At 36.7% G+C, this 16,114-nt stretch overlaps 1 protein-coding gene across 1 annotated transcript; it reads right to left on the minus strand.

Annotated features, from left to right (window-relative positions):
• Nucleotides 1-9,335: 9,335 nt before the first annotated feature.
• LOC139731089 (uncharacterized) lies at nucleotides 9,336-15,162 on the minus strand. The gene is made up of 5 exons (XM_071641969.1): nucleotides 15,056-15,162; nucleotides 13,625-13,693; nucleotides 12,827-12,928; nucleotides 12,205-12,275; nucleotides 9,336-9,939 (listed from the first exon to the last, which is right to left on the minus strand). The coding sequence occupies exons 1-5, from the start codon at nucleotides 15,141-15,143 to the stop codon at nucleotides 9,529-9,531; spliced, it is 741 nt and encodes a 246-aa protein (XP_071498070.1). The 5' UTR covers nucleotides 15,144-15,162; the 3' UTR covers nucleotides 9,336-9,528.
• Nucleotides 15,163-16,114: the final 952 nt, after the last annotated feature.

Consider the following 16,114-nt stretch of genomic DNA (forward strand, 5'->3'; position numbering starts at 1 on the left):
GGACCGGGGTCATCGTGTACACAAGAGTAATTTTAGTGTAGTGGCAGTGGCGGATATAGAGGGGGCGCAACCAGCGCACGCCCCCCCCCCCCCTTTATTTTTTCGGGAAAAAAAAAGAAAAAGAGAAAATGAAATGAAACCCAGAAGTGGCACCAGAAATATTACTTGCGCCGCCCCCCCCCCCCTACAAAATTCCCGGATCCGCTCCTAAGTGGGGTAGCCGGTGGTGGGAAGTCCTCATTTGCGAAGGGGGCAGCGGATCGGAGGGGAGGGTCAATGAGTGTCTGAACTTTTGTTTGTTTCATTTGCTTCAGTCCATTTAGGGGGGGGGGGGGGGGGCTGGGGAAGGGGAATGCACCCCCACCCATTGAAAAGTGTGTCAACGTAGAGCCTAGAAGCTCGCGAGAACTTGCAGGGATGGGACTTCAGCCCCTCCCCCTTTTAAACCCCCCCCCCCCCATTTTATACCCCATTTCACCCATCTCGTTCCAAGAGAAATTTTCCCCAAAAGTGTCACCTTGTCATTAATGAGCTGACAAATCAGAAAATCCACCCAAAAATTATATAAACTTCAAAAGAAAGAGAAAAATCAGATATTCCCTACAAAATTATACAAAAAATGACAAAAGTCGGAAAAGAAATAAGGTAGATAGGACATTTTGAAATTTTACATTTTCTCGGAAAACATTTCTTTATCAATCCGTATAAATATTCAAATGAACGAGTTGATGATGTCATACCCTCCCAGCCATGTAGGGCCTATGATAAATAATATTGTGAATTTCGGAAAATTGTTATTTTTAGCTAATAGGGCCTACAATTCAGTTAATTATAAAGCATGTTCCCATACCAAGATATATCAGAGTTAATACTTGTTCTTTTTTTTTATTCTGAGTGGTTTCAAATCAAGTTGTATGTTGATACAGCTGATATGGGATTTTTTGTAGTTTCTGTAAAAGAAATGAAACAGAAATTGTGAGAGCATGACATCGTGAACTTCCTGATTTGAATATTCAAAAGGACTGGTCACGAAATCTTTTCTGAAAAAAAAAATGTGAAATTTCAAAATGTCATATATATCTTCCTTATTAATTTTCTATCCGACTTTTTGGTCATTTTTGTATCGTTCTGTAGGGAATATTTTTCTCTTTCTTTGGAAGTTTATTTACTTTTTTGGGGTGGATTTCTTCTTTAACTTCACTGCGTGTCATGTTAATGGAGAAATATTTAATAAACTGCAATAGGTAATACGTTGCGCAATGATGAAATTGTGGATGCACAAAACAGTAAACTACCAATCCCATTATTCATGTATCATATATAGGCCTATATATATCTATGTCTATATCTCTCTTTCTCTCTCATACAAGTATATATCATAGGCCTATAATGCATGAATGAATTATACATTATATTATACAATACATTATTTGATTTACATTTTTGATCACATTTTTCCTGACGTAGGGCCTACACGTAAGATTTTAGTCTTTCTTATCAGACTAACTTATCGGGACTAGAATTCCTCTTTAACGTGGCTATACAATTTCTTTTTATATAAATAGAAAAAATCAAACATTAAGTAGGCCCTACTGTTTGTGAATCTTACATGGCGTTGGGTGTCCTGGTGTTACTACTATTTGTCATCATAATTTTGTTTATGGATACGCGCATTTCTAAGAGGCGACATTAACACAAAAATCAAGAGTTTGATTGCAAAATGGGTTATAACGCCATTTCTAAACTTTTGAAATAAATCCATCATCAGCGCAAAAGAAAATATTTCCAGCGATACCTCACTTGATGTTCTTGATGTTGTATTATTAAAAAACATCACTGTTTGTGTCTTGTAATGGAGGTCATGCGTTTTGCGATCAGTGCAAACTTCCACATTCCAAGTGCACTAGGCGTGTGATGGCGCCCTTCACTTAAGCTGATTGTCAGAGCGTTGCCTTCGACCAAGCTAAATTTCTCCCTTCTCCGCTGCTGAGATTGAAGTGAAATATATTAGATTCTTGCACGTGTATACAATAGGGTAAGAACTCTTGGAATATATCACAGAGAAATTAAGAATCATGCATTACCGTGCATAGTAGGTTGTAATTTTGACAATACTTTTATATGTTTTACTCTAAATATGCCGCTTGTACATGAAGGCGATGTCCATTTACTTGACAATAATGTGTATGAACACTGTTAAAGGGGATGGCTAGTAACTGATCAGTGGGAATCAGTGGGAATGCTGGGGGATGATTGTTCCAATCCTTGTGGGATTCATTTATGAGTACATTTATTTATATATCTAATCTATTGTTGTGTGAAAATTATTTGCTTCAGAATGGTCTCATCTTCAGTGTACAGTGTCGGGGCGATCGTTAACGGCCCGTTAACGATCGCCCCGACACTGTAGGCATGCTAACCTGGAAACATTGAACTGCACATTACTTGAATATGAGACCATTCTGAAGCAAATAATTTTCACACAACAATAGATAATGTACTCTTTAATGAATCCCACAAGGATTGGAACAATCAGCCTCCAGCATTCCCACTGATCAGTTACTAGCCATCCCCTTTAAGGACACCTGACACGAAATACACTGTTCCCTGAGATAACTATACGTTTTGACGCGAAAAAAAAAAGGTTTGGTAGATCCAAGCTAACTCCTGCACCATCTATTCTCTGAGATTAAGCGTAAGCCTAAAGTTAAAAGCAAAATGAAATGAAATGAAGAAAAAAGTGAGATGAAATAAATGTCGTGATTGCTTTTATTACTGTAACATGTAACAACCATATAACATTGGCTTGTGATATGCGGGAACTCATGTCTTATAAAGGACAAATTCACCTTCATAGACATGTGGGTTGAGATAGTGCAACAATATTAGTAGAACACATCAGTGAGAGTTTGAGGAAAATCGGACAATCCGTTCAAAAGTTATGAATTTTCTAAGTTTCTGCTCAGTCATGGCTGGATGAAAAGACTACTATAGCATGTGATATCGTGTGTACAACGATATAAAGAAAGAATAAAGAAAATTCAACGTATTTTCACTTTTCTCGCATAACAAAAGAATACTCAACTTCTCTCTTTCAGAAGGCAGGGGGAATAATATTACCCTTAACCACGTCAGTAACAAGTCGAAGAAATGTGCACTTTATTTAAAAAGTAAAGTTTTGTGAAATCCTCTTTTTATTTTTCTTATGTCGTTGTACGCATGTGACATCATACACTGTAGTAGTCTTCTCATTCAGCAGTGATTGCGCAGATATATACTTTAAAGATTCATAACTTTTGAACGGATTACCCGATTTTCCCCAAACTTTCACTGATGGGTTCTACTAATATTGTTGCATTCACTCAAACCACATGTATATGGAGGGGGACTTGTCCTTTATTTTCATTAAATTTTGATCTCCTATTTCCTTGAATATCTACATATAGATGATAATGATTGAACCACTGTTATTTTGTATTGTATTTTGATGTTGCTTTCTAAGCTGAAACTGAACTGAAAATATATATATATATATATATGAATGTCATAAAAAAGACTATTGACATTAGCAATAGTAAAAGTGTTATAGTGATGATAATAAAAGGGATCGTATAGTTTTGATTGACACCTAATTTCAGGTTTCTAACATTTTTATTGAGATAATGAGAAACCTCGTATAAAATATGAAGAGCATGTTATTCAAAGAGGGACCTAACGTTTATTTGATGAAAATTTGTTTTGAAATAGCTGAGATACCCTTAAAAGATCGATCCTAGTAAAAGATGGGACTCACCTTATATTAGGATCACTTTGTTTTACTTTGTGTTTGAATGTGTCAGCCATTTCAAAACCGACTTTCACTTAATAAACTTTGAATTGCTCTTAGAATGGTATTTTCTGTGTTATTTCACAAGCGGTTTCTTGGTACAAAATGTATCTCGCAAAAAGTTATAAGCTTTAATCCTCATTTCCACCAATACTGGATACCATCCCTATAATTCGATAATGCATTATTTTTACAGTATTGTATAATGACTTATGGTATACGGATATCTCATTAGGTATTATTGTGCTCTTTAGTTAAAATTTATTGCGTTTTTTTTTTCTTAATAACTCGATATGCCTTACATTGAAGACGTTGACTACTGGAAAACATTTCTGACTATTTTGTTCTTTATGGATTTACACCAACTGGATGGATTGTTTGTTTGATTTCTTTTCATGTCGTCATTTTAATGGCAGGTCTTTATGTATCCTTTTAACCTTTACTATCCAAACTCGGGGTTGTTTTTTTTTTCAGATGTGAAGTCCATTGCTGGAACCACTGAACCACAACTCGGAAAATAATCTAGTCGTCGGGGATTGGGGGGGGGGGGGAGGGGCAATTAAAGGAAAAGTTCACCTTCACAGACATGTGAGTTGAGTGAATGCAGCAATATTAGTAAAACACATAAGTGAGAGTTTGAGGAAAATCGGACAATCCGTTCTAATGTTATGCATTTTTGAAATTTCCAGCCAAGGCTGGATGAAAAGACTACTATAGCTTGTGATGTCACATGTGTACAACGATATAAAGAAAATGAAGAAAATTTAACATATTTCCATTTTTTCTCTCATAACAAAAGAACACTCGACTTCTCTCTGTCAGAAGGCAGGGGGAATATTATTACCCTTAATATACGTCAGTAACAAGTCGAATAAGTATGTACTTTATTCAAAAAGTAAAGTTTTGTGAAATTCTCTTTTTATTTTCCTTATATCGTTGTAAGCATGTGACATCATACACCGTAGCAGTCTTCTCATCCAGCAGTGACCGCACAGATACTTAAAAAATTCATAACTTTTGAACAGATTGTCCGATTTTCCTCAAACTTTCACTGATGTGTTCTGCTAATATTGCTGCATTCTCTCAGTATATGAGGGTAGACTTGTCCTTTAAGTAGGGAGGATCCACTTATGATGATAAGCTTGTTGTTGTTGTTGTTGTTGTTGTGTTTTATTTGTTTGTTTTTTCTACCACAGGTCCTCTGCGTAAACACTATTCTTCCTGGGTATTATATAGGTCTGCTTCGATTCCCCACAGCTTTTATTACCGCTTCTTCGTCAGGCACAAAGTTAAATTGCTGGATCAGTCTCCAAGGATATTTCCGCTTGGCAAGATTTGAATTCGGAATATTTGCCCTAATGATTCAAAGCTTCGTCTTATAATGCGTAAACACTATTCTTCCTGGGTATTATATAGGTCTGCTTCTATTCCCCACCGTTTTCATTACCGCTTCTTTGTCAGGCACAAAGTTAAATTGCTGGATCAGTCTCCAAGGATATTTCCGCTTGGCAAGATTTGAATTCGGAATATTTTCCCTAATGATTCAGAGCTTCGTCTTTACGTCATAAGCAGCGCCCCTTACGCCCCTTTTCCTAAGCCTACGATTTGGTAATTGGAATTGCCGCAGCAAGCGTCACTGCGAATAATGGATTAAGGAGAAATCGTCTATTTCATTGTCAATGAGAGAGATTATTTCATAAAACGTACACTTAAGACTGAAAACGAGCTGGCTATCCGACCACAATAAATGATGATTACTTCCCGGCTCGTTACACCTCTCCGGATATCATTATAAATCGGTACTCTCAAACGCAGAGGCGTAAGCCCATTTCGATCCGCGTCATTACCGTTCCGAAGACCGAAGATTACGCATTTCTTTTTGTTTTTATTTTCCTTTCTTTTAATCTCACGAAGCCATTGATGACAGGAAACGCTTCTCAATTAGCTTCTGCTTGATGCAAAGCATAAATCACGATAAGCTGACGGAAAAGTCAGCTTCCTTCGAGGAATTAGACCTTCTACTCTGAACATCACACAAAGAATATCAACATTGTCACAAGATGAAAATATGGTGTAGTAGAACTTTCGTAACTTTATTACTTTTTCATCAACTCATTTGATGAAGAAGTGCCTGCTACTGACTATGCTGGATGTTTAATTGTAAAAAAATATTCCCTTACCTTCTAAAACAATACATCATGTATACTTACGCTGTAAAATGATTTGTGGGCGGTTCTCTTCACCGCATGGCTTTTAACTGCCTTTCATTTTTGTTGGAAGTGGTAGGATTGGGATTAGATAAGAGTATACGGTTGATATTAAAGTAGTAACGCGTGCATGTCGAAGTAAGAAGTTCTCATTCGGTTTATGTGGATGCAGCTAATGCCGTATATATTTCAGGGAAATGATACACATTCTGCACCATTGTGAAATAACGCCACTGTCATGTCTTTACGCGAATCCTAGCTCTATAATCACTATGATGAAATTCCATTGTATATCATTCCAATTTTCATAATTATTGATTATGTAAATACTCATGACATAATGAAAATGCCGTGCGTATTAAGGTGATATTATCGTAATCGTATCAAAATTTGAAGGGTTTCTGTTACATAGAAACGGTTTAAGCGCCATACAAGTCAAACATTGATTTTTTCGAAGTAAATCTATAGACAACCAGATAGGGCAGATGACTTTCCAGTGATGGTACAATTGCATAAGAAAGAATATTCTGGAAGTTATGAAAAATATCCCACATTTTATTTTTATCATTTTCTTTGTTTTAAGCAGCTTTCATCTCAAATTGATTATCTCTATGTGACGAGAGATCTTGTTTGGGGATGAAACTCTTCATTTTGTTGATTTCAATACATTTTTAAAGCCATCAACACTAAATATTGTTACAGATATATACCACAAGAAGTTTGCCCTGTAATCAAGATTCATAACTGACAACTTAGGAAAAATACATGAACATAATGATACAGATGAATACTTCTTGGTGATGAATGCACAATATACACAGGTGATAAAAAGACACTATGTTTAAGACTCAATATTTACATTCTTCTCATCAATATTCTACATTGAAATTATAAAATGTATCATAAAAACATTCTGGCAATTAACCTCTAATATTCTCTTCTCTGATACTCCTGCAGTTCTATACAGTGCAAGTAGCTTGAAATATCCCCGAATTTATTCGCATCTGCTATACCGAGACCTGGTACACGCTGGATTGGTTTCAGTAATGTTACCATCAATGATGATTAAACCTTCCTATGACAGAAATCTCTGATGTCCGTTGTTATGCGTATTATTTTTTAAGCAAGAAGGACCCTTGCCAGCTATAATTCCTATACAAAAAAAAACCTTTTTTTTCTACGCGTTATTGTTGCTTTTCGGTTACTTTCTTTGTCTTCTCGAATTAATGTTGGGTCATCTCTTCTAAATTTCATTAGATACAAAGTGAAGATAAACTTAGTAAACATGGCGAAAATAGTGACAAGTATTGATCAAGACAGCATGACAGTAATCATAGAAATCGTGCATGATGCTGAAATCTTGCGTGTTGTGAAAAATAAAAAGTATTGACGTGAGATGCAGACTTCTCAAATTAAAAAGAAAAAAAAAGAAAAAATGTAATGCATAGGCCTATACGGTATTTCTTACGCTGCACCGAAAGTGGTATTTCTTTTAACATAAGAGAAGTCCAATTAAGTCCAATTTGATAGCACACACGCAAGCAAACACGCTCAAACACCACACACAAAAATTATGCACTATATCATTATATAGTATTCCTAAACGATATACGCATACACGTGTACTGTCGTTCATTGCATCTAAAGATATCAGTATTATTGTGCAAATACGTACACGAAGAAAGGTGTGTATACCTCCTGGTTTCCAGGGGGATTCAGGTGAAAGAACTATTTTCTATTTTTGCTTGCTTGTTCAATTAACTGATACCAATCTTTATATCTCTATATGACGCTCCTGACATGTCTGGCTTAATTTACCAATCGCGTGAGACAAGCGGCGAACTGTACACGAAAAGGAAGCCCTTCCGACCATTAGCGAGGATTAGTACTATTATAAGCAATGCGTTTCGCAACTTCGAAATGTCTCTTTGTGACTTAATTGCAAAGGAAGTCTTATGATACTAATGAGTAGGAATGAGTTTATCAGGTTATGATGGATGCTTGATAATTGCCTTTAAGGTTTGATAATTAAAGGGGTTTGGTACGCACAGACTATAACAAACAATGACTAGGCTATTTACAGGATGTTTACTTGTTTACAGGAAACCATCTAACTTTATAATCATTATTTTCTGTGGTCGGAGTCGAAAAGATTTAAAAAAAAATGAATTGGTGAAAATGTTAACAATATTGCACCTATGTGAGAAGTTATACAAGTAGTGCGTTCATGATACTCAATACACATTTTGAAACGAGCGTTGTCATAGTTGTAGACAACGACTTGGTTGATGTTTCCTTATTTAACGCAATTTTTCTCTTACATTTCTATTTGAAGTAAACTCTCAATACGGTTTCTTCGATTTTGACTCTACCGAGAGGGAAATTGTCTGAACAGTGAGAAAAGTGCCAAAAAGAAAGAACTACAGTATGAATAATGTAAAGATACACTAATAAATAGTTATAGTCCACACAACTTGTTAAAAAACTAAAGGAAACAAAAAAAAAACCAAGAAAAATGTGGATTGAGTGAAAGCCGCAACATTAGCAGAGCTCATCAGGCTGCTTGATTTTATAACATCATGTGTGAACAACGATATAAAGAAAATATAAAGAAAATTCAATATGCGTTAACTTTTATGAAAAAGCACTTCACTAACCGCTTTCGGAAAGCAGGAGGAATAATAAATGTTACTATACCCTTAACATATATTGCATGTCGGCATCAAGTTGATGGAATGTGTATGAATTTTTTTTTTGAATTTTCTGTATGATTTTCTTTATATTGTTGTCCACACATGACGTCATGAACTCAAATAGTCTCCGTAACCAGTCATTACAACGCCAAAACTTTAAAAATTGATAACTTTTGCGTCGATTGTTCGATTTTCCTCAAACTTTCACTGATGTGTTTTGCTAATGTTGCTGCTTTCACTCAATCCACATTTCTCTTTGGGATTTGGTTTCCTTTAATCATCGTCGTGTAATCCCCTTTAAGCAGGCGAGCCGTACCTTTCTCTTTTATCTGATGATTCACATCTACTTAGATCCATCTGGATGTGAAACATCGATTTTAGACTGAACCTGATGTGAATTTTATTGAAATTTTAACCTATGTACTATTTTGTTTTAGTCGATTTGCGATAAAGCTCTTCATTTTCATCAATTGTGTCAAGAAATCGAAGAGATGTATGAAACACGCACAGAAAAATTACAGCATATCAAAATTTTACACACTTGCATAGTTTGTAGACAACACCCAGCTGCAAAGAATGATCTGAACAAATATATATATATATATATATATATATATATATATCCAACCTTTTTGCCTGTAAAATAACAAAATATTGAAAATACTGCCGATACTGAGATACATTGTCATTGCTCTTTTATCTGACTGAATCTAAAAAACAAGACGAAGCGTAAAAATAATACAATATGTAGGCTATACAGATATCTTTTCCGCATCTACAAACTGCGTTATGTTGAAGAACTCTATACTGAAAACACACGACGGACTTGTAATTTCTTCACATAATTGGGTTTCTCTCGAATGATGGATTCTGATTGGCTGTATTTGGTATCTGACACCGGAACTGGAGGGTTTGTCCCGTCCGAACCTTCGCTCGCAGATCGATGGACTTCCGGACGGACCGTGTTGGGACTCGGGGCTTCCGTCGTCGCTATCTCCGCTTCGACGATGACATCGTCTGCTTCCTCGAACTCAGACTCGGACTCCAACTCGGACTCGGAGTCTCTGTTTGCGGGGGCATTGATGTTAGTGTCGTAAGTAACGAATTCGCTGGGGATGGCCGGAAGTCGGCGCGACTGGACTCGCCGGACTGTGTCCAATCCTCGGACAACTGGAGGTACGTCGTAAAAACTATCGTCTGCAGACTGTACTCTCTACGGAAGGAGAAAGGAAGCGAAAAAGAGGAAAGATTAGTAATAAACATTTCGAACATATTAACATAGACTTATAACAATAGCAGAGTGGAGGTGATCATGAATCTCATCGCAAGTGATGAGGAATTAAACAAAGTTTTGTGAAGGTTATTCGAACAGGGTATGGCTTTGTATTTCAATAGATTGTGACAACCTCTAATTTCTCACGCTTCATTGCATATGTATTGGGTAAAGATAGATTGTGTGAGGTTTTTTTTTTTTTTTCTTCAGCCTGGTTTTATTTTTAAAAAGATTATAAATATTTGCATAGGCCCTATGCAGATTGGTGTGATATAGAAGTAAATGAAATTAAAGTAATAATGATAATAATAACGATTATTATTATATTCACTCTTAAAACATCAGAGTCAGAACTGACCCGGAACTGGGTCCGTTTGGGTCACACACCGTTCCGGGTCAAAAAATGACTTGGAATTTGGACATGAAGACCCCGACTGGTGTCACCCTGACCCAATTCATGACTCTGAATGGGTCATATCTGACCCCATTCCTTGTCATTTCTGACCCGGAACGGTGTATGACCCAAAATGGACCCAGTTCCGGGTCAGTTCTGACTCGGATGTTTTAAGAGTGTACTACTATCATTATTATCATTATCATTATTTTTATTATTACTATTATTGTAACTATTATTAAGTCAAATTCTATCATAATTCATAAAATTCCAAACATTTATAATAGTATGATCATTATCACGTAGATTATAAACACACATATATAAACAGTATAGTCCAATATTCTTTATCATATCAATAAACAATGTAACATGGAAAGCCTAGGTTGCCTCGTGGTTTAGCGGAGACACATGGCAAAGATTTAAAAAAAAATAACATAGCAAACTGGTGATACCAGTATCCTAAAAAAAAAATATAACATAACAAACTTGTAATACCAGTATCTAAAAAAAAAAAATGAAAGATGTTACAGAATAACATCTAACTATATACCTTTTCATTGTACATACACGTGTATTACAAAATGTAGTAAACAATTACAGATACAACTGATTGACAAATTGCCCTACATCGACGTAAATAAGCACTGAATTGATCAGTGTTTTAGTAGTAGCCATGATAAAAAAATCATGGGCGTACACACTCGAGCAGGATTCGAACCTACGACCTCCTGATCACCGGACAGGCGTCATCTCCACTAGACCACCGAGCTTTCGCCCGACAGCAAGTGTTGGTTCTAATCCTTATAGCATGCAGCGGGTACTGCTTTGTTATTCAAATTCATGAAATTCTTCCGTCGAGATGGCTACTACTAAAACACTGATCAATTCAGTGCTTATTTACGTCGATGTAGGGCAATTTGTCAATCAGTTGCAATGAAAACATCTCGACGGAAGAATTTCATGAATTTGAATAACAAAGCAGTACCCGCTGCATGCTATAAGGATTAGAACCAACACTTGCTGTCGGGCGAAAGCTCGGTGGTCTAGTGGAGATGACGCCTGTCCGGTGATCAGGAGGTCGTAGGTTCGAATCCTGCTCGAGTGTGTACGCCCATGATTTTTTATCATGGCTACTACTAAAACACTGATCAATTCAGTGCTTATTTACGTCGATGTAGGGCAATTTGTCAATCAGTTGCAATGAAAACATCTCGACGGAAGAATTTCATGAATTTGAATTACAGATACGTAATCACGCTAAAAATACGCATACATAAACAAATTAGAATCTGTCATGTCTGTTATATTTCTTTCTAAAACATCTTAATTCTATCTAAATTGTACAATTTTGTCTCATCCATCCTTCCTACTTGAAAGAGGAAGATGGTGGGAAATTGTGAGAATACAAAAACTCTGCGTAGGATAGTAACTTTAACATTTCATGAAGTTTCGTTTTTCAAAGAACAAATCTGAGATCAATTATACTACATAACTAATAATATGATAAATATGGAATTATACACATTTTTTCTGTATTTGCGTATATTTCTTCTACATTTTCTTCTTTCGTTTTTTTTTTTCTCCCCTGAGTATATTGCAAATTACCATCATACAAAGAGGTAGCCTTTTGTCAAGTCCATCTCGCTGTAACGAGCCCAGCCGAGTAGGACAGCAACCCCACGCAGCTGGGCTCTTTGCTCCATACAGGAAGAGGTCCTTGACAAAAGGCTACCAAAGAGGTGGCTTAAACCCTAAAAGTCAAATCGTCCCATCTGTAAGGAGGACCAGAGCTTTAAAGTCTGTCTTACCCTTCGTCTGGCGTGACGTACAGGAGGACTAGCGCGGCTTCTCGGAATGTTGTCGTATGTGTTCTCCACACCTTGGAAGAATGATAATTGCCGTTGTTGAGGAGTGGTATTAGGGACGTTGTGATGAGAATGAAATACATGAATAGATATGATATCGATTCTAATTACACCTCATATTTCGAATCCTGTTTAAGAATCTATTTCACTTGCTTGCTGTCGATAATTCTCAAGGGAAAATATGAACGGTGAAGGGTCAAAAAGAGAAGGGAAAGAACCGCTTTGCCAACAATTAGACAGATTTATAGATAATTTGAAATTTAGAGAACATAAATATACCCCCAAGAAAAATGAGAGAAAGGGGAGGATTGAAGATGGCAAATACAACGCCTTGATTGAGGGTCAAAGGACAGAAAGAAAAAAATAGTGCCAGTTAAGGTCAGTATCTGAGGTCAAACATCTTTTTCACCTGAAACAAAGAATTCCGATGATAGCAAACTTGAAGTGATCCGAGAGGAAGGAATAATTTGGATAATATATAGGTTGGCGAAAAGGGGAGAAGATATCGTCGACGCAAATTAGTGAGAAGGCAGCTGATTTGACCCCAAAAAACTACAAAACTTACTTTGTTGCGTGAAGAACAAACCACGATGACCACCGGGTAATGTAGACCCTACAGGCAGACTTCTGGTAAGTCGCAGCGGTTGATGGGTTCTTACCTCATCACCTATTAAAAGAGGTAACGAAATATTCCTATATCCGCAACAAGTCGTATCACGCTCTTGATTATAAGGTCAAGCGAAATATACACGTGTATAAATCTGGCCATTTCTTAATTGAAATTTAAAACCGGAGTGCTTTGGAACGTCTCTTGAGTCTTTCTGTAGAAGGACAAGCAAACGCAACAAATACAAACTATACTGCGTTCTCATTCCAGTGAGGATGATAAGCGAGAAATACTTTTTGTTTGTTTGTTTGTTTGTTTGTTTGTTTGTTTGTTTGTTTGCGTATTACAGTTCAACACAGAAGCGTCTACATGGAGAGATATTAACGAGTTTGACGAATTGTGATATTCGGAAGTACAACGTATATATATATATATATATATATATATATATATATATATATGTAAACAGTGACCTCTACAGGACAAATTTCTGCATTCTTATTTATGTTTGTACATTCATACGTATCTACTTATCTATTGATCTATCTACTGATTTATCCACTTATCTATTTTCCAATTTTCCTATTCATTTAGTCATCTACTTTTTTATTCAAAAGAGTGTGTGTTTTGTTACACTATTTTGGGTGTCTATAATCGACACAAGTCCAATGGTGCTTAGTTATCCTAACAAATTGTCATGTTATCCTCCAGATATTAGCGAAAATACCTAAAAAGTAATAAAAGTAGATGACATACCTTCTGCTTCGGGCGTCGGAGATCTACGCATGTCAACATAGTTTCCCCGGCCGCGTCGCGGGATGCGTACTAAAGTGGGGTTTAGAGTAAGGTGAAAGATTTAGTGGTTATTAGAACAGCGCGTGTGAAGTAGCAAGCGTGCGATGTGCATGGGAAAACACTTTTAATAAACAAACAAATACTATGCAACTTTTCCAATTTCACATTTAATTTTGACTGTTTTCGTGTTTTTTTCATAGGTAGGGATTGCGTCAAAAATGGTCTGCCATCTATAGTCATACGTTTTGTTTGAAGCGAAATAAGATAAAATGAATGAACTTTGTTCACATCACAGCCATCGTAAATACATTGGCTAAAATTGAATTTTGTTGACAGTTGTATCGTGTCATGATAGGACGCACATCAAAATCAAGCTCATCAACTTCTGAGTGTAAACCGGTCTGAATAACTACTTCTGTTCAATATTACCCTCTATATATATATATTTATTTTTTTTGGAGTGTTGTAATCACCAGTGGGTCAAAAATGAAGTTTATGTCTGACATTCTGTTCAAGTAGCCTATACCATACACAAATGAAAATGTGCCAGTATTCAGCTCGACAACAAAGGAAACCGTACTCATTGTTGAGTATAATCAAATTTTGAACAGATCTTGAATGGTGTAAGAGGTTTTCTGGATATTGGGACAAAAAGGAGTGGGAGATGTTTGTGTCCGCATATCAGACATACACCAGAGATCGAGGACAGAGGGGGTGGGGGAGGGGGGATCATTCGAATCTATCTTCCCCAAAGACCTAGACACCTCGGCAAAATCACCCTGTGACGAGGCATCCCAAGCGCACACCAGACAGATCAATCTTGCAGTCTCAATTATAACATGTCTGTATACTTAAAGCGTGGCAGTTCTGGGGAAAGGGGCGTGGCTAACGAGAAACGAGATGGGATAGCAGTTTGAATCATTGTACAAACACTATCATATGCGATTCATTTGTAGCTGTAATCCTGTATCTTGTTACCAGTACAATGTATTACCAGCTGTAATTGTGAACATTGACTATGATGGGAATGAGCACAGAAGTGATTTCAGGTTCAAGGAGACAATTTATCTCAGACATTGAAAAAAAGAGAGAAATAGAGCGGAAGAACTTAACGATTATACAAATTAGGACAATTTAGCAGACGATCAATAATGTGCAACGTGATATCGATATGAAATCAACGCTCCAATGGCTTCGTGACACATTCATCATGTTCTGAATGTCTATGAAAGTCCAAGCTTGTCCATCTAGAGCCGTATGTGACTGTCGCAATGAAAGTAATGATGAAGCAAAAATAATGATAAAAAATGCAGCAGAGAGACAATCAATGATGACGACAGCTTTGGAAAAATAGTTTTGAGTGGCTAAGGCGAAATGTGACACGTGACTCACTGCACAGGGTCGGGTTTGCTTTCTTCAGTTTCTTACGCGCACTCCACGTCAAGGCGCCCACGAAAAATGCCAACACGGAGAATGTCATCACAAAGAGAACTAACTCTTGCATGCTGAAGTTCGTCATCGGCTCATCTGTGAAGAAAAGGCGGGATATTCATACTTATACATAGCTTGTATTATTTCAGCATCAAATTTACTTCTCTTTACATATTGAGCAAGTCTAAAAGTACATGAAAACCAAACGCATCATAGGATTTGATAGAATAACTCTCTCTGTTCGGTTGAAATTCTTTCTTAGCATTGATTATTGACTACAAACCACTAACCACCTCTTATCACGAGGCTGCTTTAAACCACTACTTGAACTATGAACGGTGTTCTTAGCTCAATTCCTTGTAGATTATACACTGTTGCATATTTCCCATTGAATACACACACGAATTGATTATTGAATATTCATATTGAATACAGACATTGAATACACTCTATACAGGGTCTGCTTTTAGGGCAAAAAAACAGAAAGGAAACAATTAAGAAACTATCGCCTATAAGTAACAAAATGAACCAGGAAGCATTTAAGATTTTATACTGCAGCCCTAGAAATTATGTTGACATATTTTTTTTTCTTTGAATGACACATAGATTTAATGTGACGTCATAGAAACGCTACGCTAAGACATTGTTGACTGCCCTCCCACGTTCATTTTTCAAGAATCGATGGTGATGGTCTTGTATGTGCATGTAATAGTCGTTTGGATTTTTGTTTTGATAGTCTGTTACTTACTCTCTCTGACTTTAGCAGTCGATGTGACAGCAGTTGTGACCATCGGATGACCTGCATTAGAAACTGAATTCATGTAACGACACATTGAATCAATTTGTTCCCTTACAACCTATCTAATTCTCTCTCTCGTTTTAGTTTTGTCTATTCATCATTATCGGTATCACGCTCTTGGAAAAGTAGGTTCAATTTTGAACCGTTGCCAGTGTCACACTAGGAGCACCTTTACAGTTGCAACTTTGCACCCTAAGACCAGAAAGGAGCAAATTTGTACC

The sequence above is a fragment of the Diadema antillarum genome, unplaced genomic scaffold, assembly GCF_040938485.1.
Source record: "Diadema antillarum isolate AM-2024a unplaced genomic scaffold, OU_Dant_1.0 seq00000356_RagTag, whole genome shotgun sequence".
NCBI lineage: Eukaryota > Metazoa > Echinodermata > Echinoidea > Diadematoida > Diadematidae > Diadema > Diadema antillarum.

What these genes read in the sequence shown, in the direction of transcription:
- LOC139731089 (XM_071641969.1), bottom strand. Translation starts at nt 15,143, where the DNA reads ATGACATTCTCCGTGTTGGCATTTTTCGTGGGCGCCTTGACGTGGAGT. An exon ending in TCCGACGCCCGAAGCAGAAG is followed by an intron (nt 12,929 to 13,624) that starts GTATGTCATCTA and finishes CTCTTTTAATAG; the next exon opens with GTGATGAGGTAAGAACCCAT. An exon ending in TACGTCACGCCAGACGAAGG is followed by an intron (nt 9,940 to 12,204) that starts GTAAGACAGACT and finishes CTCCTTCCGTAG; the next exon opens with AGAGTACAGTCTGCAGACGA.